At 41.6% G+C, this 27,138-nt stretch overlaps 1 protein-coding gene across 1 annotated transcript in view; it reads right to left on the bottom strand.

Annotated features, from left to right (window-relative positions):
* Positions 1-27,138, bottom strand: part of LOC311233494 (glutamate receptor 1-like) — a gene marked incomplete at both ends in the record, with an annotated part of 411,656 nt that overhangs the window by 18,903 nt on the left and 365,615 nt on the right. The window contains 2 exons of the mRNA XM_084320461.1: positions 3,623-3,757; positions 16,375-16,489. Of these exons, the coding sequence (XP_084176587.1) occupies positions 3,623-3,757; positions 16,375-16,489 (250 nt within the window). The remainder of the gene's footprint in view (positions 1-3,622; positions 3,758-16,374; positions 16,490-27,138) is intronic.

Raw genomic sequence — 27,138 nt, 5'->3', positions numbered from 1 at the left:
CTATTTTACATTCCAGAATGATCTAAGAGACCCAGGGCATTTGAGCGATAAACCCAGAATATTCCAGATAGATCTTTTTGCATTGATATTTATTTGTCCCCTCAGAGACCAAAGACTGAAATTATAATGTATTATGAATCGTATTATACACAGTACACTTTGTTATAGACGACTTGCATATCGTTTGCTACTTTGATGAACACAACAATGTCATTCCAACACTGGTGGAATGACCTCATTGATGAACACAATAAAGTCATTCCAACACTGGTATATATTTAGAGAGAGGCTTAACTGATTCCGGCATTTTCGTCATGCTTTGGGTTATTTGCTGCATTTTGATTCAGGAAATCCTCAGCTTCAAAGGGTGTAAATGGACCTGACCTGCGGCCGTTATTGCCCAAGAATGATAACAGCGCCGGATATGCTAGCCTTGGCTTGTAGCCGGCTATGTACAGCTTTTGCATCACATCTTTGTATGGTTGACGTCGGATGATGGCCTCTCTGCTCAAATCTTCGTAGATAAATATTGGTTTATCACCATACTTCAGCTTCCCACGTTGGTTGCGAGCATATTTGATGATGTCATCCCTTGTTGTAGTTTTCCGCAGAGTGACAATGATGACTCTCGGCCCGTTGATATTTTGCCCCTGGGAACCAATTCTGTAAACTTGTTCCACTTCTGGCACTTTGTTTGGATTGGAGTTTTCCAAAATCGTTGATAACTCTTTTGGAAAGTTGATGTCATCGCAGTTCACTGCTTCATCAAGCCCCACAATGCGGATGTTATTCCGCCTGTGGTAACGATGGGTTTCTAGTTGCCTCTCCATCACTTCGTTTTTAAGCAATTTTATTTCCCTCCGGTATTCATCTTTCACTTTTTCCATCTCTTCTCCCATCTCTGTCATGCTACCTTCGTTCGCCTTGACTGCTTTTGTGTTTTCTGTCACCGAAATCTCCACTGTCGTGATTCGCTTTGACTGTGCATCGATCGCTTTCTTGACTTCTTCTAATTTCTCATCGATGCGATCGAATTTAGCCTCGATGCGATCGAATTTAGCATCGACGTTTGCCTCGAGCGCCTTGATGTGTGTAATCTGCAGGTTAGACTGTTCTACCATCTGTTCTTTCATCAGGTTAGACTGTTCTACCATCAGGTTAGACAGTGTGTTGAAATCGGGTGGATTTCTGCTTTCTTCAGTTGGCGGCATATGGTAGATAGATGCAGTGACGTTGGAATCCATAAATCTGGCTGCTCTAGTGTAGTTTTATGAAATTTCTACATCCATCGAAAGCCCTGGGTCTCAGGTGTCAATGAAGCCAGCATTGCAATCTGGTTAGAAGTGGTGGAGAGAATAAAGATTAGCATATGAATTGTAATCCTTGGTTAGAAACGAAATAATGGATGGATTAGCCAAGGGTGGTCCTGAGGGGGGGGGAAGAAGAGCAAGCAAGAGCATAATATGCTCTTGTATTGTATTGCAGGGATTATGTATATATCTCGTAAACTACATCTATATTGATTCAAATATTGGAATGTATAATCCTGTGATTTATTGTGGATATTTACTGTTAATACTTGTGTGTCTAGGCGTAACGGAGATTGCGTTCGTCACCAACCCCGGAGCGGCTGGATTTGCCTGTTCGAATCCAGCTCACAGCTCCAGGGTTGTCACCAGCTTGGCTGGCCGTTCACACTAATACAATTGGCAGTATTAGAGGGTGGGAGAAGATGGCGGGGTGGGTCCGGGTCGTTGTAAACAGCGACTCCTACAGTTCGGTCGGGGCGCCTGCTAAGCGCGGATAGGATCTAAGTGGGATAGTGTGATCCTTCCACACGCTACGCCCTCTCAGTGAGAATCTGCACTGCCAGGTGAAAAGAAGCGGTTGATTGGCTGGACGTGTGTCGGAGGAAGCACGTGGTAGCCTCCACTCTCCCAGACCGACTGTGGGGGGTAAGTGCGCAGCGACCAGGAAGGGGATTGGGAATTGGCATAACGACTAACATTGGGATGGGAGAAAATCGGAGGAAAAAGGAGGGGGAAAAAGACAAATAAAAAAAAAATACTAAAAATGTCATGTCAAAGAAATTATAAAGAAATGTGTTCACAAAAAAAAATCATTGGTAAACAAACATAGTGCTGAAAATATGCACTTTGACTGCTGTTTTGATAGGGTTAGGGTAATTACTCTTGGCTACATTTGAAAAAGAAACACAACATTAATTAATACGGACTGTATTGATCTATTTATGTGACTAGAAAGCGGGGAAATTAATCTTGTACCGGACCGAGCAGGCTTAAGGGGTTAACCACTTAAGCCCTATTTTCTGAATATCCGCCTAAAAATACATACCTAAGTAAATGGACGATTGCTCCACCTCTACAAGGTCCATTTGCATGTTCTTGGTGTCTATCTAGGGACATCTATGGATCTCAGGGAATTATTCCCTGTGTCAGAAATATTGTGTCTGTTACTAGGCATGAGTAAATTGTAATGAACCAAAGGAGAATATCAATTATATTTGTTTTATTTGTATTTTTCATATTTGATGGTGAATAACACCATGCTAAAAATTACCAGACATGAAAAACTGCCACTGAGCTCATTCAGCACCTTCTTGAGATCACGTGTACAAAAAATCTAAGCAAATGAATAAAGGGAAGATGATTAAACAGAAGGTTTTGTAGATACAGTACTGAATTCTGCCATCCGGACACATGCAATTTAAAATATTATTATAGAATATAGAATATCAGGCCTATGAATGACCTTATTATAGCCAAGTCGCACATCTACAGTATGGATCATGCCAAATCTCCTCTTTCCAATGGCAGAGTTCAATCTGGATTTAGTATCACCAGGCGTGATCCACAAACCGTGAATGAAATCTACTGTAAGTACAGTTACTTTTTTATAATGGAAATTGCTCCGCCATTTTTCATCAGATTGCAATGTTGATTTTTGCTAAACGTTCACAGAAAGGTAGATAATCGAACTGCATTCTAAGTTATGCCAATAAAGTTGAGGTTTGTGGTAGATAATCCCGAAAAATTTATCCTGAAATTCCAATGCCATTTGAAAGCTCTGGGTCTCCTCTCCTCATATGACTACAAACAAAATGGCGGCGCGCATTACCTTCCGTTGATATTCGCTAGTTTCTGAATACATTTCCAAAACTAATATTTCACTAATAACACTTTAACCTATTGGTAAACAAACGTATTGCTGAAAATATACACTATGACTGCTGTTTTGACAGGGTTAGGGTCTTTACTCTTGGCTACATTTGAAAAGAAAAAGCAACATTAATTCATACAGTCTGTAGAGATAGATTCATGGCTTGGGTGCAGTCCCTGACCCGTCCGGCTTAAGAGGTTAAGAAGAAGGAGTTAAAGTGCATTCTACACATGTTCCTTTAAGAATAAAGAGTGACAGTGCATCCTACAAGGATCGGGCAAAAATATGGCTAGTTTTATTTTATTTACTTTTTTCTTTTTGGCATACCATCAGTTAAATTAAGTATTAAGCTCAACAACCACTGAGAAGACAGTTTGGCTCATTTCAATAAAAAAAAAAAAGAAAAGCTGCGTATTGAAAGAATAAAACAGTCCTGTCTCACCTGCATCCTTTGAGACTCGATCCTGGACTTGTAGCAGAATTCGACCAATGATACCAGTATGGCTAAGCCCAGCCCTCCAATCAGGATGTAGAACACACCTGCTACATTACTGAGGGTCAGTGCGCTCGTCTTGTCCTATCGGTATAGAGAGGTGGGGTCAGAGGCAACCAATCACAGACATCACCCACCAGTTTGAATGCTAGTTTACCAGTAGAAATTAGCATGGGGATCCTGAACTACAGAAGAGACACATTCACCTTCATAGATCATCACTCAAACAAAGTGCTTAACACAGAGAATGCTATACTGATAGTACACGCTCTACAGATCACCTTGTCAACTTTGGTATCGCTTCAGTTTAGGGCACACAAATAATGATTAAGTACCTAGGAACTAATGATGAACTATATGTTAACATAGCATAAGAACAAATATTATTTAACAGATTATTTGAATGAGACAGAAAATGAGAGTCAGGTTCTAATAGTTCTAGTTCTTCACTGAAGGGAAGAAGAAGCCATTCTGGAAGGATCTCCCTGCTCTGAGAACTCAGGTCTCAAGACTTGATTAACTGATTGTTAATTAACAGTTTGTTAACATTGAATTCCTTATTAGGTCCTAGGTATTTCATTATTATTATTCGTTAATTAACTGTTTAACATCTAGTTCCTCATTAGTTCATAGGTACTTAATCGTTATTATTGTGCCTCGAACATGAAGTGTTACCTCAGCCTTTAACCCTTTCACTACCACACTACAGAAGGTTAACCTTTCACGACCACACTACAAACCTTCTGTATCGTCACATTGAAACGGTTAACCTTTTGTTGCATGACAGTGAAAGGGTTAACCTTCTGTATTGTCGCAGTGAAAGGGTTAACCCTTCTGTAGTGTGGTAGTGAAAGGGTTAAGGCCATCATACCTAGGCAGCAGTTTGAAACAATGTAAATATAACATTTTACCAATAGTTGTGACCAACATCATGTTGCCAAATAATTATAATAAATATATCTATATATAATCTCCACTGCCTCAGACAGCTGCCCTTGCATCATGACCCTCATCTTTAAACGCATCTGATCCATGCAGATCCATGCACAAGAGGGATATTTATCTTTAAAAGAAATGTGCAATTCAGTTACATCATGGTTTTCTTTTTCAGTTGTCAATCTACCTGCTAATGTTCATTGGGGACATTGTTTTGTCATCTCTAGTACACGTTTGATATTGAAGTGATTCTAAACAATGTAACAAGTCTTACTTAGCATGTATAGTTAGGACAAAGTTTATCATTGGATCCTCTCAACATGTTTTTTTGTACGAGGAATTTGATTGGTTGAAGTCTTATTTCTCATCACATCACAGGAGGGGTTGTGTAGTTCTTCTGAGACATGCATCACTTGGGTTTAGTGGCCGTGTCCTAGCTCTCTCATCCAATAGCATGCAGCCTGCAAAAAGACGGACAGGAGGAAACAGCACTGAAAGGGAGATGGGGCCTCACTTTGACAGACAGTGTTGTCATGGAGTGAGTGACGTATCAGGTGGCTTCTCTCCGAACTGTCATGTACTCCTTAGCCAACCGATTTAACACAATCTACAAAGTACACAGCTTAAAGATGGACTGAAAACAAGGAAAATATTATGATAACATCCCTCCATTTTATGATAATGGGTATCATTTATCTCCATTTAAATGCATATTTTACTTAAGGTCTTATATGGTAATTAAGGTCTCATATTTTACTTAACCTGTTGAGCCCTAGCCCTATTTTCTGAAAATCCACCTAAAAATACAGTACATACCTAAGTAAATGGAAGATTGCTCTGTTACTAGGCTTGAGTAAATTGTGATGAAACAAAGGAGAATATAAATTATAATTTGTATTTGCATCTTTGACAGTACTCAAAGATCCAACTCTGCCATTGGAAAGAGGGGATTTGGCCTGATCCATAGATGTGCGACTTGGCTATAATAAGGTCATTTATAGGCCTGATATTCTATATTCTATAATAATATTTCAAATAGCATGTGTCCGGGTGGCAGAATTCAGTACTGTATCTACAAAACATTATGTTTAATCATCTTTCCTTTATTAATTTGCTTAGATTTTCTGTACACGTGATCTCAAGAAGGTGCTGAACAAGCTCAGTGGCAGTTTTTCATGTCTGGTCATTTTTAGCATGGTGTTATTCACCATCAAATATGAAAAATAAAAATATGTAAAATAGAATTGATATTCTCCTTTGGTTCATTACAATTCAAACTCAAACCAGACACAATATTTCTGACACTGGGAATAATTCCCTGAGATCCATAGATGTCCCGATACCAATAACTTGTAAATGGACCTTGTAGAAGTGGAGCAATCTTCCATTTACTTAAATATGTATTTTTAGGCAGATTTTCAGAAAATAGGGCTAGGGCTTAACAGGTTAAAATGACATTCAAGTTGGATACGATATACATTTAGGGCTTTAAGGTCTCACATTTTACTACGTATTTTTTCTTAAGGTCTCTTATTTTACTTAAGGTCTCATATTTTACTTATGGTCTTGTATTTTTCCTAAGGTCTCATATTTTACTTAAGGTCTCTTATTTTTCTTAAGGTCTCATATTTTACGGTAGACTATAATGGCGTCAAACAGCGATTTCTAGACAAAAGAGCCCTGCTTGGTATTGGGGAGGGGCAGGGGTGTAAAAAGTACCTAGAAATTATACTTAAGTGAAAGTATGGGTGCCGTCTCAAAATCGTACTCAAGTAAAAGTCAGAGTATCTGGCTAAAAACACACTTGAGTAAAAACTTTTTTTCTGACTGTCTATTCTTCTGATAGCAGGGGTCCCCGCTTTCTAGTCTTGCACAAGGACCAATCAGCATGGGTATGGGCGGGTTCATTTTCCATTGATGGGGATTTGATTGGCTGTTTTTAAATAAAGTGCGGCCGCAGGATTATTAACATTAACGTTAGTTCGGCCAGAGAAACAAATATACTAATTAAAATGGTTGGACCTTCGAGATTTGTACTTTGTACATTGTAGGTCTGCATTTTAAATGTAAGGAGTAAAAAGTATATATTTTTTCTCTGAAATGTAATTGAGTAAAAGTACAAGTATACAAACCTAATAATACTTGAGTAAAGTACAAATCCCCAAAAACAGTACTTAAGTATTGTAACAAAGTACAATTACTCAAGTACTTTACACCCCTGGGGAGGGGTTGCTATTTCTGGCCACACATGTCTGGAGAAATTCACAGTGCAATAAGACTCCCACGGTCCACCCACATATCAGACCAAAACAACAAATGTAAACAAAGTGCAATACCAAGCGGGGTTATCTTGCCTATTTGTATCCATCAATGTCACTGAGGCCATGTTCACACTAATATGTTTTCTTTCTAAAATGCATACATTTACGCCTGTCATCCACACTGAACCCCAAAACGGGACTTTTGAAAAATGCTGCTGACTCCATTTTGGTTTGAAAAGTCTGAGGTTGTGTTTAAGGTCATGTCCACACAGAGATGAGTTTGGGTGTATCATCCGCCAAAGTATTTTATCGTATGCACGTTTCGTCCACACGGAACCGCGTTCTGGGAGCCTGAATACGCAATTTTCTGAAAACGGGTCCCAGAGTGAACAAATCTGAAGACGCCACCCTTGCGTTACGCATCTTTCCTGAACCGATGACGCAATAGCTCACCTCTCCCTTAACTCGCATGCGTAAACCCAGCCAACAAAAAAGAAACATCATACAACATAGCTGCAGTTAGTCGCTTGTTCACCAACAATCTCAACATTTCTATTCTAGACATTTTGAACAAGTCAAAGGAAGACAAATATTAGCTAGCTTAACTAGCATTATCTCAAAAGCACAGAACCGGATGACACAAGTTGTTCCGCTAGCGATAACAACAATAATACTTCCGGTCGGGGGGTTTCAAAATAAAAGAGCGAAGTCTAAAAGACAGAAGCTATTGAAAGACGTTTATTTTGTTGTAGTTTGTGGCAGCGTTACAGCATTTTCAGTGGTTTAGTTTTGGACGCACATATTTCTTGAGACGATTTTGTGTTTATGAAAAACTTTTTTGAAATGAAAACGAAAAAGATCGGTTCCGTCTCCGTGTGGATGTGGCCTTAGTGTGGACGGGTGGAAACTGTGACTTTGGAAAACGATGACAGGAACCTACTTGTACCGTAGGTGGCAGTATGCCCCTTGAAGTTGTTTGCATAAATCAAAAGAAGAAGACGTTTGAAAGCAAAAGTTTGCAGCTTTGAGGAGCGATGGACATAAAAATGGAGGACCTTGTGTTTGTTATCTGTGCTTGTTTAGTTCTGCACAACTACTCAACGACGACAACTCCATTCTAAAACTAAAATGTATTAGTGTATATATGTAGCTTGATGTACCAGCATGCAGATAATTTGAAGTTAAAGTAAGCAAAGCTAAATAAGTGTACACATATCCATGTAAATAAGAGTGATGTAATTAACATGTCAACATTTATTTCCCACTGCAACATACAGTGTTTTACACGTTTATGTTTTCAGGGTCACCTGGCAGCAGGAAGTACATGACAGATCAGACAATAACACAAGGAGGGGGGAGGTGGTGCTCTGGACTGTGCTCACAACACTACATACAACCATACAAACATAGATAGATAGATAGATAGATAGATAGATAAATAGAGTGATAGATAGATAGAGTGATAGATAGAGTGATAGAGTGATATAGTGATAGATAGATAGAGTGATAGATATATAGATAGATAGATAGATAGATAGATAGATAGATAGATAGATAGATAGATAGATAGATAGATAGATAGATAGATAGATAGATAGATAGATAGATAGATAGATAGATAGATAGATAGATAGATAGATAGATAGATAGATAGATAGATAGATAGATAGATAGATAGATAGATAGATAGATAGATAGATAGATAGATAGATAGATAGATAGATAGATAGATGATGGATGGATGGATGGATAGATAGATAGATAGATAGATAGATAGATAGATAGATAGATAGATAGATAGATAGATAGATAGATAGATAGATAGATAGATAGATAGATAGATAGATAGATAGATAGATAGATAGATAGATAGATAGATAGATAGATAGATAGATAGATGGATGGATGGATGGATGGATGGATGGATGGATGGATGGATAGATAGATAGATAGATAGATAGATAGATAGATAGATAGATAGATAGATAGATAGATAGATAGATAGATAGATAGATAGATAGATAGATAGATAGATAGATAGATAGATAGATAGATAGATAGATAGATAGATAGATAGATAGATAGATAGATAGATAGATAGATAGATAGATAGATAGATAGATAGATAGATAGATAGATAGATAGATAGATAGATAGATAGATAGATAGATAGATAGATAGATAGATAGATAGAGTGAGATAGTGATAGAGTGATAGATAGAGTGAGATAGTGATAGAGTGATAGATAGATAGATGGAGAGGGTGAGCCATAGAGAGATGGGAAGAAAGACAGAGAGAGGGAGAGGGAGCATGAGAGAGGGAGATAAATGAGAAAGAGATACAGCCAGAGAGAGTGAGAGGAGGGAGAGAGAAAGAGGAGACAGCCATAGAGTGAGAGGAAGGAGAGAGAAAGAGGAGACAGCCATGGAGAATGAGAGGAGGAAGAGAAGGAGACAGCCATAGAGAGTGAGAGAGGGGAGAGAGAAAGAGGAGACATCCATAGAGAGATGAAGGATGGAGAGAGGAAGAGGAGACAGCCATAGAGTGAGAGGAAGGAGAGAGAAAGAGGAGACAGCCATGGAGAATGAGAGGAGGAAGAGAAGGAGACAGCCATAGAGAGTGAGAGAAGGGAGAGAGAAAGAGGATACAGCCATGGAGAATGAGAGGAGGGAGAGAAGGAGACAGCCATAGAGAGAGGAAGGAGGGAGAGAGAAAGAGGAGACAGCCATAGAGTGAGAGGAAGGAGAGAGAAAGAGGAGACAGCCATGGAGAATGAGAGGAGGAAGAGAAGGAGACAGCCATCGAGAGTGAGAGAAGGGAGAGAGAAAGAGGAGACATCCATAGAGTGAGAGGAGAGAGAGAGAGGAAGAGAAGGAGACATCCATAGAGTGAGAGGAGGGAGAGAGACAGAGAAGGAGACAGCCATAGAGAATGAGAGGAGGAAGAGAAGGAGACAGCCATGGAGAGTGAGAGGAGGGAGAGAGACAGAGGAGACAGCCATAGAGAATGAGAGAAGGGAGATAGAAAGAGAAGGAGACAGCCATAGAGAATGAGAGGGGGAAGAGAAGGAGACAGCCATGGAGAGTGAGAGGAGGGAGAGAGACAGAGGAGACAGCCATAGAGAATGAGAGAAGGGAGATAGAAAGAGAAGGAGACAGCCATAGAGAGCGAGAGGAGTGAGAGTGAGAATGAGACAGCCATAGATAGTGAGGAGGGAGATAGAAAGAGGAGACAGCCATAAAGAGTGAGAGGAGGGAGAGAGAAAGAGGAGACAGCCATATAGAGTAAGAGGAGGGAGAGAGTGAGAAGGAGACAGCCATAGAGAGAGGAGGGAGAGAGAGTAAGGGAGAGATAGACGAGGGAGGGAGGGGAGGAAGATAGGGAGATAGCCAGCATGATGGTACACTCTAAAAACAAGAGGTTCTATGCATACCAAAAAGAGGTTATTTGACTGTATTCGTATTGGAACTTTTTTGGGGAGTGAACCATCTGTGAACCATCTGTAACAATGCTCAGTGATTTTTGGTACGACAACCTTTTGCAATAAGGCTTTGATTGAGACTTGAGATGAATGTGGAGATGAAATCCAGTCAGACTCATACTTGGTATCAAGTAGCTCAATGTGGGGCGGTGTTTCCTCCTAAGGGAGGTGTGTCTCCAGATAGTTGTATTCAGACTTGCACCTTAACAGGGACATGTATCTTCTCAACTATTGTATGCGACTTCCTTGAATCTGTGGAACATGTTCAGCCCTAGTTGTTTCACAGCAGTGAAATAATTGCACAGACAGACCATAATACTGTAGGTGGGTCTTCGTCAGACTCGTTTTCTGTGTCTCATTCAGTTGGAAACTACAGACCACGGCTCTAGAACCAAGTTTAACTTTCTATAATATATCCCCTTTAACTAATGTGGGCTGCATGATATAGGCTCCTGAGAAGAGGTGGGATTAAGTATCATTAACCAGTTTCTATATGGTCTGGTTTGGTGTTTCTACTCATCCTTGTGGAATTCAATGACAGTAAAATCCAGACAGAGACGGCCCAATTTCACAATTCATACATATTATTCCAAAGACAGTACAAACAGTACAAATTTGCAACTCTCTCCCAAATCCAAAAACTAGAATGCTAAATTTCAAACTTCGCCTCTACTTCCTTAGGCGCCTAAGGAAGTTCAAAAGGAGTCAGAAGATCCGTAAGAACTTCTACTCATGCACAATAGAGAGCATCCTGACTGGTAACATCACCTCCTGGTTTGGGAATAGCACCGCACACGACCGCAGCAGACTACAGAAAGTGGCCCGAACAGCCGATCGCACAATTGGAGGTGGGCTTCCCACTCTCCAGGACATTTATACCAAGCGTTGCAGGGCCAAGGCTAAGAGAATAACTAAAGACTCTAGTCACCCAAACAACTGCCTCTTTGCACTGCTGCAGTCAGGCAAGCGATACCGGAGTCTCATGGCCAGTACAGAGAGACTCAGAAGGAGCTTCTATCCCCAGGCCATCAGGATGCTCAATGACTCAATGTAACATCATCAACCCATCCATCTACACTCACTGCACACACATCCACATGCACAGACACACTTTAAACAAACACTCACCTTAACACTCACTTTAGACACTTTAATAACACTACATTATATTGATCTATTATTAAAAGATTTGCACTACATTTATTCCTCATTTGCACCTTGCCTTAAAGGTTTTGTACCTCATTGTCTTTCTCTGTACTTCGATTGTACTTTAGTTTGTATATTGTAGTGTTATTCCTCCTTTACTTGTTTTTACTTTATGAAGCACATTCTCATGGGCTCATACAGAACAACGCATTTCACTGTGAAGTACATGTACGTTTATATGTGACAAATAAAAACAAACTTGAAACTTGTTTGAGTTAGTGTCTGAAGCTGCTCCATAGACAATGCATTGGGAAATATTTTATATGACACTGAGAGACACCCAGGGGAATGTTCTAAGTATACAGGCACTGAGAGACACCCAGAGGAATGTTCTGAGTATATGATGTTATAGATGACACTGAGAGACACCCAGGAGAATGTTCTGAGTATATGATGTTATAGATGACACTGAGAACACCCAGGGGAATGTTCTGAGTATATGATGTTATAGATGATCACTACACCCAGGAGAATGTTCTGAGTATATGATGTTATAGATGACACTGAGAGACACCCAGGAGAATGTTCTGAGTTCATGTGGGTACATGTTATGTTTCAGAAAGGAGAACACTACTATAGAATAGGCCTGTCACCGACTAAGGATTTGTATAGTCGACTTTGATTGGCTGAAATGTGCAAATAGTCGACTAGTAGTATATATATTTTCTTTTGGGGGGATCATTCCATTTGGGCTGTGGGGGGTGCTTAATGTCTGAAGAAGTCGACTGAAGGCTTCTTGTCCTCTGCGAAAGCATGCAATTGGTCCACTGATGGATACATCTTGATATGTCTAGTTTAGTGTGTTCATTAGATGGGTGAAATCCTCTTTCTCTTTCAGTGCCTCTGTGCCCGTTTTCTTAGGCAGTTAGCCCCACTGGTATGTGCGCCATTAGCGTTAGCCACGCTTCTAGGCCTCTTTGCTTTTGGAAAGAATAATTCCACTAAGTCACCCACGGTTCCATACTCTGCCCCCTCCTTTTCTTCATCATTTCAACCTGGACTTCCACTTATATGCCAGTCACTCAGATATATACCTCAGCACCAAATCCACCCACAAGCCACCCCTCATTCACACCGACTCCTGCCTGTCTCCAATAAAATTCTGGATAGAAAAGAATTTCATCAAACTCAAAAGTGACAAAACTGAACTCCTCATCGGCTACAAGTCCACCTCCAGCAGAATCAACACTGGCACCACCTCCCCTTCCTCCCAGGCAAGCAGCCTCGATGTGCTCCTAGATCCCACCCTCTCCCTCATGCCCCATATGTGCCAAATTGTCAAAACATCTTTCTGCCACCTTCACAATAATTGCAAAGATCAAAACCCACTCTCGCGCACCCTACTGTTGAAACACTGATCCACGCCTACATCTCCTCTCAACTACTGCAACTCACTCCTCTATGGCATCAGTGCTATTTCCACCAATGGAGTCACACTCTGTCAGGATGGGGGGGGGGGGGGGGGGTGTAGGACACACACGCAGACACACACAAAAAGGGGTAACCACTGGAATCGCTGAGCGTTGAGAGAGGGTGGGGGAAAACACAAGAATAAAATAAATAAAAAATAAAACACCAGTACAAAATAACCACCACTGCCTAGCAGTTGAAAACAACAACAAAAAAGCATGAGCCTGGGACACTCCTCTACTATCGAGGTAAAACATGAAATTAACAAGCATCCGGCGGCTGAGTGGCGCAGTGGGCAAGGCGCTCGCCACTAACGCAGGAGATGCTGGTATCGAGCCCAGCTCTCGGCGTTGCTACCGGCTTGGCCGGTCGTCATACTAACACAATTGGCAGTGTTAGGGGTGGGAAAGCCGGTGGGTGGGGATTGGACGCTGTGGACAGCGACTCCTACAGGTCGGTTGGTGCGCCTATACAGCAGAATCAGGAAGTATCGGGGGCAGCGTGAGCCACTGAGAGATTGTGCTGTTTAGGTGAAAAGATGCGACAGCTGCCTCCTCGTGTACCGGAGGGGACATGTGATGCAAGGATTGGTCCTCACTGCAGCCGACCAGTGGGAGGCATAGTCTAGCAATGTTCGAGAAAGGGGAGGGGACAATTGAAGGGAGAATTGGTGAGGCGAAATTGGGATGGGAGAAAAATAGAAAAATAAGGAGAAAAAGTGGATAAAAAAAAAGAAATTAACACAGTCAACCAAACCTACTTCAAGGCACTGCACACCTGACACCAATCAGGTGACAATCAAGCCCACACACCTGCCATGCCGCATGGCAATTCACTGGTGTGTCTGGTGATTGACAGCTCACCAGAGAAAACCAAAAATACATCCAAAGCAGCAGAATAAACTAAAATAAAACCCACATAAACCGTGATCCATCACAGACACCGATTACATGATCTCCCCCAGGCTTCTGCCTGGTGAAGATAATGATGGTCAGTGGCAGCAGTGCTTCCTTCAGGGTGGTCAGCTGGAGAGGTGGGCTGGACACCACAACCATGTCTTCTGTGTCCCTCTTATACTGACTGGGGCAACTATCTCGGACACCTTGGCCCTTTTTCATTGCAATGTCGGTATAGATAGATTTTGCACCATGAAGAGCTTCATGGAGGTTGGAGACCTCTGTAATGACAACCTCCAGTTTTTCTGCTCACTCACTCACTCACTCACTCACTCACTCACACACACACACACACACACACACACACACACACACACACACACACACACACACACACACACACACACACACACACACACACACACACACACACACACACACACACACACACACACACACACACACACACAATTGGATGTGTACAAATGTACTTAATGTACTCATGATGCAACTGTTCTGTTATTGTAAATCCACTGGCTATAAGAAAAGGTCTGAATAGATCTTCTCCCACTATGTTTTGTAATAAATCTTGCGCATGTGCTCCAAGTCTGAATCAAAGCCTAATTATTCCAAAGCATGAAAATGTTTTAGGTAAAACCAAAGCAACACCAAAAAAGTTCTATATAGCACTGGAAGACACAAAAAAGGTTCTATATAGTACCAAGATCACATTCACATAATGATTATGGTCAGATTCTGAAGAGTCATATTTATTTTTAGAGTGTATATTGTTGGGGAAGGAGGAGGAGTGGGGGTGGGGGTGGAGTAGGAAGAGGGGGAGGGGGAGGAGTAGGAGAAAGAAGAGGGACATGGTTTTATGACTTTGTAAACTGACCTTTCTGCCGGAATCCTTGCTCCCACATTCTCCTTTGTCATACCACCACTTGTTTTTCAACTTGTCTAAGACGGCTTGTTCATTGAGCTTCAGTACTGCTAGGTTTACTGGGATTCTTCAGGGGACATAACATAAATAACATTATGCACTCCATGTTATATTATGTTATCGGTTGGTGTTCAGAGCATAACGGCAGTAGGCTACAGCAAACATTATTAACAAGAAGACAGGGGTGTAAAAAGTACCCAGAAATTATACTTAAGTGAAAGTATGGATACCGTCTCAAAATCGTACTCAAGTAAAAGTCAGAGTATCTGGCTAAAAACACACTTGAGTAAAAGTTTAAAAGTTTCTACTTTTAAATGTACTTATAAGTACTAAAAAGTAAAAGTAAAAACTACTGTATTCTTCTGATAGCAGGTGTTTAATGAAAGATCCCCGCTTTCTAGTCTTGCACAAGGACCAATCAGCATGGGTATGGGCGGGTTAATTTTCCATTGATGGGGATTTGATTGGCTGTTTTTAAATAAAGTGCGGCCGCAGGATTAATAACGTTAACGTTAGTCCGGCCAGAGAAACAAATATACTAATAAAAATGGTTGGACCTGCGAGATTTGTACTTTGTAGGTCTGCATTTTAAATGTAAGGAGTAAAAAGTATGTTTTTTTCTCTGAAATGTAATTGAGTAAAAGTACAAGTATACAAACCTAATAATACTAGAGTAAAGTACAAATCCCCAAAAACAGTACTTAACAAAGTACACTTACTGAAGTACTTTACACCCCTGCAAGAATACACTGTAAACTATTAACAAGGAATAGAAATGATAAAACAAAACATCACAATGTAAAGTGTGAATGTAAAAAGTGATATGCGTTAATACTCCATCCAGCTTGGTGTGGCCTGACTCCCTACACGCCAGATGTGTATTACTATATCACTTTAGGTAACCGGCAACAGCAAAATAACTCCTGGACCTTCTTTGTGGCTACAGGACAGAACACTCCAGGACCGTCTTCATGGCTACAGGACTAACTGACACAAAACATTTAATAATAAGTTATGAGGGTTAGCTCAACAACTTCAGGTATACTATTCATGATGACAAGATTAGCTTTACAGGAACTACATTATGGTACAGGTGTTCATGTAATAACATAAATAAACCTATATACGAGAGAGAGAGAGAGAGAGAGAGAGAGAGAGAGAGAGAGAGAGAGAGAGAGAGAGAGAGCGAGCGAGAGAGAGAGAGAGAGAGAGAGAGAGAGGGAGAGAGAGAGAAAGAGACACACACAGAGAGATATATAGAGAGAGAGATAGATGGATCAGTGTGTTGATTGGAGTGACAGTTTTACAATAAAAGCGAAATTCCAAGTAAGAGTAGCACCTCTTGAACTCTTACTTGAAATTTAACTTTTATTTTGAAATCTGGTAATAGTAATCTATATGAACAACACCACAGTGGTTTGAATAGTGTCCATTTGGGTCTAGCAGTAGCATAGTAACATAGTAGCAGGACCATCCGGAATGTTTGTCTCTAAGTTTTTGGTCGTTGCCAGTTACCCCCATCTGCCGTTGACCGGCATTATCCGTTGCTATGGTTAGGGTTCTCTGACCTTGGAGTCCCCTCCCCCGGTGCCGCACTCTCCCTTGTCATACCACCATCTGTTTTTCAATTTGTCCAACATCCCCTGCTCGTTGAGTTTTAATACTGCCAAGTTAACTGGGTTTCTATGGTAATAACAATAGGGAATAGAATAACACTAGCATTAATCACCAAGAAGGGAAAATGGAGACAGTAAATAAATTATGAAACCTCTTATTTCTATCATGTTAGGAATAGGAATCAATAATGAAACCTCTTATTTCTATCATGTTAGGAACAGTAATGAACAATAAGGAGTCTACCCTGCCCTCCTTAGTACATTATATTATACTACAAAGTTATTATTATTATTGCAATATCATTATATCGTTGAATAATCGTTGAACTGAACTATCGTTCAGTCTATGGTCAATGATAACTACTCAATTCTATCAAAATGAAAAGGAAATGAGAGAAATGCATGTACTGTATATAAACTTGATGTGAACGTTAGGGTGTTGACTCCATCATAAAGCAGAGTATGGTCAAACTAACCACAACATAGTTTTTCTTTGAAACCTCTTGAATGCCATCTATACAATAAGTTATAGTGGCAAGTTCACTATATACCCTAAAATCCCAAAAGGCCCATTAAAATAAATTGAAGGGACTTGGTCATGGCCTTTCTTTTCTAAGAAAAGACAGAATTAAAACATTTTTGAAAATAAAATATTCCAAATCCCTAAAGACAAAATTTAAATAATCATGTATGTCAGATATGATATGAAATTATGAAAATGGGGTGGATACTCGTATGTAAACAAATATGACTTATTTTCACAGTAATTACTAGAGTTGCTTTACACTTGATAGAAGGGTCGTTTACATAGAACTGTAACTAGATTTACAAAAATAAATGGACTGTAACTAAAAGTCAAGAGATTGTGGGTGTAAATAACTGTAACCTGATGATAATAGAACTAATGGTGGTGAAGATCTATCTAGTGATGAAAACAATACAGTAACAGAACTAGAAATATGATGAAAACAGTCTGGATAACAGACCTAGAGTTAGCATGGTGTTATAGATATATCTACAGGGGTCTCAAACTCGTGGCCCGCGGGCCAATTGCGGCCCGCTGGATGATATTTTGCGGCCCCTTAGTTAAAAAAAAAGATTAAATTTTTTTGTTTAATATTATAATTTTTTTTTTAATGTTGTGGGACTTGTACAGCACTTTGTTCAACTTTGGCAGTGCTGTAAAGTTTAAACCTTTTTAAATCTTAGACAAACAAAACACTTTGCTTTCATGAAATATTGTAAGCCGTCATTTGAGGCTTTATAAAAGCAGCACAATGAACACAAATCTGTCGGTGCAGAGTCTGACCTCATCTTAACTAACAAACAGCATTGCTTGTTGTAGTTAACAAAGAGAGGCAGAGTTGATTTTGCAAAAAAAATTAAAAAAAATCATAATATATGTATAATATTTTATGTGGCCCAGCCTCACCCAGACTCTACCTCCAGCGGCCCCCAGGTAAATTGAGTTTGAGACCCCTGGATTAAACAGTCTGGATAACAGGCCTAGAGCTAGCATGGTGGTATAGAAATATCTACTGATGAAACAGTCTGGATATAACAGACTGCATGGTGTTATAGTATATCTATTATCTACTGATTAAAGAATCTGGATAACAGGCCAAGAGCTAGCATGGTGTTATAGATATATTTACTAATTAAACAGTCTGGATAACAGACCTAGAGTTAGCATGGTGTTATAGATATATCTACTGATTAATTAAACATTCTGGATAACAGGCCTATAGAGCTAGCATGGTGTTATAAATATATCTACTGATTAAACAGTCTGGATAACAGGCCTAGAGCTAGCATGGTGTTATATCTACTGATGAAACATTCTGGATAATAGGCCTAGAGCTAGCATGGTGTTATAGATATATCGATGAAAACAATCTAGATATAACAGACTTAGAGTTGGCATGGTGTTATAAATCGATCTACTGGTGAAAACAGTCTGGATAACAGGCCTAGAGCTAGCATGGTGTTATATATATATCTACTGATTAAACTATCTGGATAACAGGCCTAGAGCTAGCATGCGTTATAGATATACTGATGAAACAGTCTGGATAACAGACCTAGAGCTAGCATGGTGTTATAGATATATCTACTAATTAAACAGTCTGGATATAACATACCTAGAGAGCTAGCTAGCATGCTGGAGCAACATCAATCAAGTTAATGAGTAGTAGTTGTAGTAGTAGTGGTAACAACAACAACAAAGACAACAACGACAACAATGACAACAATGACAACAACGACAACAACAACAACGTGTGATGTTCTTCATCTCTCCTGCAAATTCAAATGGGCCCATGTTCAAGATTTTGTTTCTACAGTCTATTATCTAATGAATTTCTCATACATAAGAATGATATATAACCTAAATATGAAATATATGGGCTATTTTTCATAGATGAGGAATGAGGAGCGGATGCTGCCCCATTATCTGTTCTGTTCTCAGTTGAGTAGTTTCCCTTTGTCTGATCGTTAAACTGACACGACCGTCATGTCTGCCGTCAAAGGATACCTGCAGTCATATTTTCTTCTTGATTTGGAGCAGTGGAAATATTTTTAATATTTTTTGGAACGGTGTGTGTCTGGAGAAAAGGGAAACACAAAGAAAGAAAAAAAAAACCTTGCGATTCACATTTTGCCTCATTATCACTGCAACGCCTATGAGTTACCAGTAACTGCATTTGTATTTGCCATACCATGACAATTCATGAACAAATGTATTATAAATCATATTCCTGGAGTCGGTGCATCACTGAAGGCGTGCTCTCAGTACAGGGACGGAGGAGAGAGGAGACAGGGGAGGTGGTTTCAGTGTTGTAGTACTCGAGTCCTGGACTGATTTTCAAGACTCATGACTCGACTTGGACTTGAGCACTGATGACTCGGATTTGGACTTGAGCATTGACTGCTCTAGATGTTCTGAAGCAACTGGTCTAGGTGAAATGGTGCTGTGCACAAGAAGGAAATTATCTACCAGTTTCCATTTTGGGAGTCGAAAGTCTTGGAGAAATAACAGCTACATTTGCTTTGTTGTATGAAATGTAATCTGGTTTTATAGAGTCACACTCAGCACATGTTTATGGTTTATTATTATATCTGATTATATAAAGAAAGAGATTGATCCACTATGTGGCATGGTGGTTCTATTAGACCTCGAGATATCATTTGACACTGTTGACCACCAGATTCTCCTCACTAAATTAAAAGCTTTGGGTTTTAAATCAAATCAAAGTTTATTTGTCGTACAAGTACAATGTGCAGTGAAATGCTAGTTGCCGACTCCATACGTGTGCTACTACTATACTATACTATATTACTATACAATAAATAAATTAAAAGTAAAAAAAAATATTACATTTATTATTATACAAATTATATATAGGCAAAATATATCTAAGAGTGGATGTGCTGTCAAATATAATCATAGATGGGTTATCATAGTAATCATACTACAGGACAGAACAGAACAGAACAACAGAACAAAACAGAACAGAGAACAAAACATAGCAGAGCAGAGCAGAGCAGAGCAGAACAGGACAGAACAGAGCAGAGCAGGACAGAATAGAGCAAAACAGGACTGCGCAGGACAGAACAGGACAGGATAGGACAGGACAGAGTAGAGCAGGATAGAATAGAGCAAAACAGGACAGAGTAGAGCAGGACAGAATAGAGCAGGACAGAACAGGACAGAGTAGAGTAGGACAGAATAGAGAAAAACAGGACTGTGCAGGACAGAGCAGAACAGAATAGGACAGCTCAGAACAAAACAGGACTGAGCAGGACAGAACAGAACAGAGCAGGACAGAGCAGAACAGAACAGAACAGAACAGAACAGAATAGGACAGAAAGATCACAACAGAACAAAATAGGACAGATCAGAACAAAACAGGACTGAGCAGGACAGAGCAGAACAGAATAGGACAGATCAGAACAAAACAGGACTGAGCAGGACAGGACAGAATAGGACAGGACAGAGTAGAGTAGAGTAGTCTCACCTCCTCTGTCCACAGTAACAGAGTCTCTTCACTAGTGAAGGAATCTATGTTTTTCAATGTGTATATAATGTATATATCGGTGGGTGACAGCCTCTGCTATTAGATCTCAGATGAGGAGTACAGTATTTAGTGGTGTGGGTTTTCAAGTTAGACTGGGAAGCCAGTTCTAATAGAGCCATGGGCTCTGAGTCCATATTTAAGCTCTACTCAGACCTGGCAGGTCTGGTACTGGAACCATGTCATTTCCTGTTTTTTTTTGGTGTTCTTTCCGAGGATTTACATCTACCAAAAGCACAACTTAACTGTATTGCTTATTCCTCCCTTCTAGCAAGACGTCTCATTCTTATGAACTGGAGAAACGAACATCCTCCCTCATTTGGCAGGTGGATTTGTGATGTAATGTATCATCTAAAAGTTGAAAAGATAAAATATACTTTGCGGGGATCAAGTGAACATTTTTATGTGGTGTGGCAACCCTTTATCTCTACTTCTCTCACCTCCTGAAACAAGGACACTGTATAGGAACAACTCTGTAACATGAAGTGCTCTGAGAACTTATTTTTTAATCTTTTTTTATAATTTTTTTTATTATTATTATTTTATTTTTTTCTATGTTTTTTGGTGTTTTTTTCCATTTTTTTTCGTTTTGTTTATATGTGTATGTATGTCACGTCCGTAGTGCCTACTGTAATGTCTAAAAACTGTAATAAAAATATCAAATATAAAAACATTGATAAGCACTGGTGGAGGCAGGTTTGGTCAGAGCTAATGGAAGAGTTTGACATCAATAGAAACGGACGTTTAGTGTGTTAAAGGTGACCAGCCGTTGCCATGGTAGCGTGTCACGTAGTAACGAGAAGAGGGGGTGGGGCCTGTTGCTAGGGGGAGACGTTATGAGATGTGAGTTCCTTCAGGGGTAAGTTAGATTAAGACACGACGTGGAATCGAGCAGACGCGCTGATCAGAGACTTTGAAATCCCTCCTCACCCTCGCTGGGTGGGGGAGGGGAAGTGCCACATCATCGCTAGCTTCGGCTAACAGGGAATGGTTGTTGGCTACGACAAGGCCTCAGAACCATTGGACTAATGAGAGAAGAGACGGTGGAGAATAATGAATTTAGTTTTTCTTCAAAGACTGTTCAAGGACATTACAGAACTGTGCAGAGTATGTTTATGAGAATAAACATCAACACCAGGAGAGGTATCCTGCTTCCCGTGTCTCGTTAATTATCTTAACGATAATTATATAAATATTATTAATTTTCTCCTGTGTCTCTCCTACTCTGTCTCCCTCTTAGCGTTCCTGCTGTCTCAATAAAGAACCATCTCTCCTGTTTCTCTCCTACTCTGTCTCCCTCTCAGCCTTCCTACTGTCTCAATAAAAAACCCTTTCTCCCATGTCTCCCCTATTCTGTCTCCCTCTCAGCCTTCCTACTGTCTCAGTAAAGAACCTTTTCTCCTGTGTCTCTCCTACTCTGTCTCCCTCTTAGCCTTCCTGCTGTCTCAATAAAGAACCATCTCTCCTGTTTCTCTCCGACTCTGTCTCCCTCTCAGCCTTCCTACTGTCTCAATAAAGAACCATCTCTCCTGTGTCTGTCTTACTCTGTCTCCCTCTCAGCCTTCCTACTGTCTCAATAAAGAACCCTCTCTCCCATGTCTCTCCTACCCTGTCTCCCTCTCAGCCTTCCTACTGTCTCAATAAAGAACCCTTTCTCCCATGTCTCCCCTACTCTGTCTCCCTCTCAGCCTTCCTACTGTCTCAATAAAGAACCTTCTATTCTGTGTCTCTCCTACTCTGTCTCCCTCTCAGCCTTCCTACTGTCTCAATAAAGAACCTTCTCTCCTGTGTCTCTCCTGTTCTGTCTCCCTCTCAGCCTTCCTACTGTCTCAATAAAGAACCTTCTCTCCTGTGTATCTCCTACTCTGTCTCCTTCTCAGCCGTCCTACTGTCTCAATAAAGAACCTTGTCTCCTGTGTCTCCTACTCTGTCTCCCTCTCAGCCTTCCTACTGTCTCAATAAAGAACCTTCTCTCCTGTGTATCTCCTACTCTGTCTCCCTCTCAGCCTTCCTACTGTTCAATAAAGAACCCTCTCTCCCATGCCTCCCCTACTCTGTCTTCCACTCAGCCTTCCTACTGTCTCAATAAAGAACCTTCTCTTCTGTGTCTCTCCTACTCTGTCTCCCTCTTAGCCTTCCTGCTGTCTCAATAAAGAACCATCTCTCCTGTTTCTCTCCTACTGTGTCTCCCTCTCAGCCTTCCTACTGTCTCAGTAAAGAACCATCTCTCCTGTGTCTCTCTTACTCGGCCTCCCTCTCAGCCTTCCTACTGTCTCAATAAAGAACCTTCTCTCCTGTGTCTCTCCTACTCTGTCTCCCTCTCAGCCTTCCTACTGTCTCAATAAAGAACCCTCTCTCCCATGTCTCCCCTACTCCGTCTCCCTCTCAGCCTTCTACTGTCTCAATAAAGAACCATTTCTCCCATGTCTCCCCTACTCTGTCTCCCTCTCAGCCTTCCTACTATCTCAATAAAGAACCTTCTATTCTGTGTCTCTCTTACTCTGTCTCCGTCTCAGCCTTCCTACTGTCTCAATAAAGAACCTTCTCTCCTGTGTCTCTCCTGTTCTGTCTCCCTCTCAGCCTTCCTACTGTCTCAATAAAGAACCTTCTCTCCTGTGTCTCTCCTACTCTGTCTCCCTCTCAGCCTTCCTACTGTCTCAATAAAGAACCTTCTCTCCTGTGTAATTCCTACTCTGTCTCCCTCTCAGCCGTCCTACTGTCTCAATAAAGAACCCTTTCTCCTGTGTCTTCCCTACTCTGTCTCCCACTCAGCCTTCCTACTGTCTCAATAAAGAGCCTTCTCTCCTGCGTCTCCCCTACTCCGTCTCCCTCTCAGCCTTCTACTGTCTCAATAAAGAACAATTTCTCCCATGTCTCCCCTACTCTGTCTCCCTCTCAGCCTTCCTACTATCTCAATAAAGAACCTTCTATTCTGTGTCTCTCTTACTCTGTCTCCGTCTCAGCCTTCCTACTGTCTCAATAAAGAACCTTCTCTCCTGTGTCTCTCCTGTTCTGTCTCCCTCTCAGCCTTCCTACTGTCTCAATAAAGAACCTTCTCTCCTGTGTCTCTCCTACTCTGTCTCCCTCTCAGCCTTCCTACTGTCTCAATAAAGAACCTTCTCTCCTGTGTAATTCCTACTCTGTCTCCCTCTCAGCCGTCCTACTGTCTCAATAAAGAACCCTTTCTCCTGCGTCTCCCCTACTCCGTCTCCCTCTCAGCCTTCTACTGTCTCAATAAAGAAACTTTCTCCCATGCCTCCCCTACTCTGTCTCCCTCTCAACCTTCCCACTGTCTCAATAAAGAACATTATCTTCTGTGTCTCCTCTACTCTGTCTCCCTCTCAGCCTTCCTACTGTCTCAATTAGGAACCTTCTCTCCAATCTCTCCCCTACTCTGTCTCCCTCTCAGCCTTCCTACTGTCTCAATAAAGAACCTTCTCTTCTGTGTCTCTCCTACTCTGTCTCCCTCTTAGCCTTCCTGCTGTCTCAATAAAGAACCATCTCTCCTGTTTCTCTCCTACTGTGTCTCCCTCTCAGCCTTCCTACTGTCTCAGTAAAGAACCATCTCTCCAGTGTCTCTCTTACTCTGCCTCCCTCTCAGCCTTCCTACTGTCTCAATAAAGAACCTTCTCTCCTGTGTCTCTCCTACTCTGTCTCCCTCTCAGCCTTCCTACTGTCTCAATAAAGAACATTTTCTCCTGTGTCTCCCCTACTCCATCTCCCTCTCAGCCTTCTACTGTCTCAATAAAGAACCATTTCTCCCGTGTCTCCCCTACTCTGTCTCCCTCTCAGCCTTCCTACTGTCTCAATAAAGAACCTTCTATTCTGTGTCTCTCCTACTCTGTCTCCGTCTCAGCCTTCCTACTGTCTCAATAAAGAACCTTCTCTCCTGTGTCTCTCCTGTTGTGTCTCCTTCTCAGCCTTCCTACTGTCTCAATAAAGAACCTTCTCTCCTGTGTCTCTCCTACTCTGTCTCCCTCTCAGCCTTCCTACTGTCTCAATAAAGAACCTTCTCTCCTGTGTAATTCCTACTCTGTCTCCCTCTCAGCCGTCCTACTGTCTCAATAAAGAACCCTTTCTCCTGTGTCTTCCCTACTCTGTCTCCCACTCAGCCTTCCGACTGTCTCAATAAAGAACCTTCTCTCCTGCGTCTCCCCTACTCCGTCTCCCTCTCAGCCTTCTACTGTCTCAATAAAGAACCTTTCTCCCATGCCTCCCCTACTCTGTCTCCCTCTCAACCTTCCCACTGTCTCAATAAAGAACATTATCTTCTGTGTCTCCTCTACTCTATCTCCCTCTCAGCCTTCCTACTGTCTCAATTAGGAACCTTCTCTCCAATCTCTCCCCTACTCTGTCTCCCTCTCAGCCTTCCTACTATCTCAATAAAGAACCTTCTATTCTGTGTCTCTCTTACTCTGTCTCCGTCTCAGCCTTCCTACTGTCTCAATAAAGAACCTTCTCTCCTGTGTCTCTCCTGTTCTGTCTCCCTCTCAGCCTTCCTACTGTCTCAATAAAGAACCTTCTCTCCTGTGTCTCTCCTACTCTGTCTCCCTCTCAGCCTTCCTACTGTCTCAATAAAGAACCTTCTCTCCTGTGTAATTCCTACTCTGTCTCCCTCTCAGCCGTCCTACTGTCTCAATAAAGAACCCTTTCTCCTGTGTCTTCCCTACTCTGTCTCCCACTCAGCCTTCCTACTGTCTCAATAAAGAGCCTTCTCTCCTGCGTCTCCCCTACTCCGTCTCCCTCTCAGCCTTCTACTGTCTCAATAAAGAACCTTTCTCCCATGCCTCCCCTACTCTGTCTCCCTCTCAACCTTCCCACTGTCTCAATAAAGAACATTATCTTCTGTGTCTCCTCTACTCTGTCTCCCTCTCAGCCTTCCTACTGTCTCAATTAGGAACCTTCTCTCCAATCTCTCCCCTACTCTGTCTCCCTCTCGGCCATCCTACACTCTCAATTAGGAACATTCTCTCCCATGTCTCCCCTACTCTGTCTCCCTCTCAGCCTTCCTACTGTCTCAATAAAGAACCTTCTCTTCTGTGTCTCTCCTACTCTGTCTCCCTCTTAGCCTTCCTGCTGTCTCAATAAAGAACCATCTCTCCTGTTTCTCTCCTACTGTGTCTCCCTCTCAGCCTTCCTACTGTCTCAGTAAAGAACCATCTCTCCAGTGTCTCTCTTACTCTGCCTCCCTCTCAGCCTTCCTACTGTCTCAATAAAGAACCTTCTCTCCTGTGTCTCTCCTACTCTGTCTCCCTCTCAGCCTTCCTACTGTCTCAATAAAGAACATTTTCTCCCGTGTCTCCCCTACTCCGTCTCCCTCTCAGCCTTCTACTGTCTCAATAAAGAACCATTTCTCCCATGTCTCCCCTACTCTGTCTCCCTCTCAGCCTTCCTACTGTCTCAATAAAGAACCTTCTATTCTGTGTCTCTCCTACTCTGTCTCCGTCTCAGCCTTCCTACTGTCTCAATAAAGAACCTTCTCTCCTGTGTCTCTCCTGTTGTGTCTCCTTCTCAGCCTTCCTACTGTCTCAATAAAGAACCTTCTCTCCTGTGTCTCTCCTACTCTGTCTCCCTCTCAGCCTTCCTACTGTCTCAATAAAGAACCTTCTCTCCTGTGTAATTCCTACTCTGTCTCCCTCTCAGCCGTCCTACTGTCTCAATAAAGAACCCTTTCTCCTGTGTCTTCCCTACTCTGTCTCCCACTCAGCCTTCCTACTGTCTCAATAAAGAACCTTCTCTCCTGTGTCTCCCCTACTCCGTCTCCCTCTCAGCATTCTACTGTCTCAATAAAGAACCTTTCTCCCATGCCTCCCCTACTCTGTCTCCCTCTCAACCTTCCCACTGTCTCAATAAAGAACATATTATTTTCTGTGTCTCCTCTACTCTGTCTCCCTCTCAGCCTTCCTACTGTCTCAATAAAGAACCTTCTCTCCTGTGTCTCTCCTACTCTGTCTCCCTCTCAGCCTTCCTACTGTCTCAATAAAGAACATTTTCTCCTGTGTCTCCCCTACTCCATCTCCCTCTCAGCCTTCTACTGTCTCAATAAAGAACCATTTCTCCCGTGTCTCCCCTACTCTGTCTCCCTCTCAGCCTTCCTACTGTCTCAATAAAGAACCTTCTATTCTGTGTCTCTCCTACTCTGTCTCCGTCTCAGCCTTCCTACTGTCTCAATAAAGAACCTTCTCTCCTGTGTCTCTCCTGTTGTGTCTCCTTCTCAGCCTTCCTACTGTCTCAATAAAGAACCTTCTCTCCTGTGTCTCTCCTACTCTGTCTCCCTCTCAGCCTTCCTACTGTCTCAATAAAGAACCTTCTCTCCTGTGTAATTCCTACTCTGTCTCCCTCTCAGCCGTCCTACTGTCTCAATAAAGAACCCTTTCTCCTGTGTCTTCCCTACTCTGTCTCCCACTCAGCCTTCCGACTGTCTCAATAAAGAACCTTCTCTCCTGCGTCTCCCCTACTCCGTCTCCCTCTCAGCCTTCTACTGTCTCAATAAAGAACCTTTCTCCCATGCCTCCCCTACTCTGTCTCCCTCTCAACCTTCCCACTGTCTCAATAAAGAACATTATCTTCTGTGTCTCCTCTACTCTATCTCCCTCTCAGCCTTCCTACTGTCTCAATTAGGAACCTTCTCTCCAATCTCTCC

This window comes from Notolepis coatsorum (assembly GCF_963971535.1).
Source record: "Notolepis coatsorum genome assembly, chromosome: 8".
Lineage (NCBI taxonomy): Eukaryota > Metazoa > Chordata > Actinopteri > Aulopiformes > Paralepididae > Notolepis > Notolepis coatsorum.
Note: the sequence above shows the minus strand (reverse complement) of the source record. Positions and strands in the feature narration are given on the sequence as shown.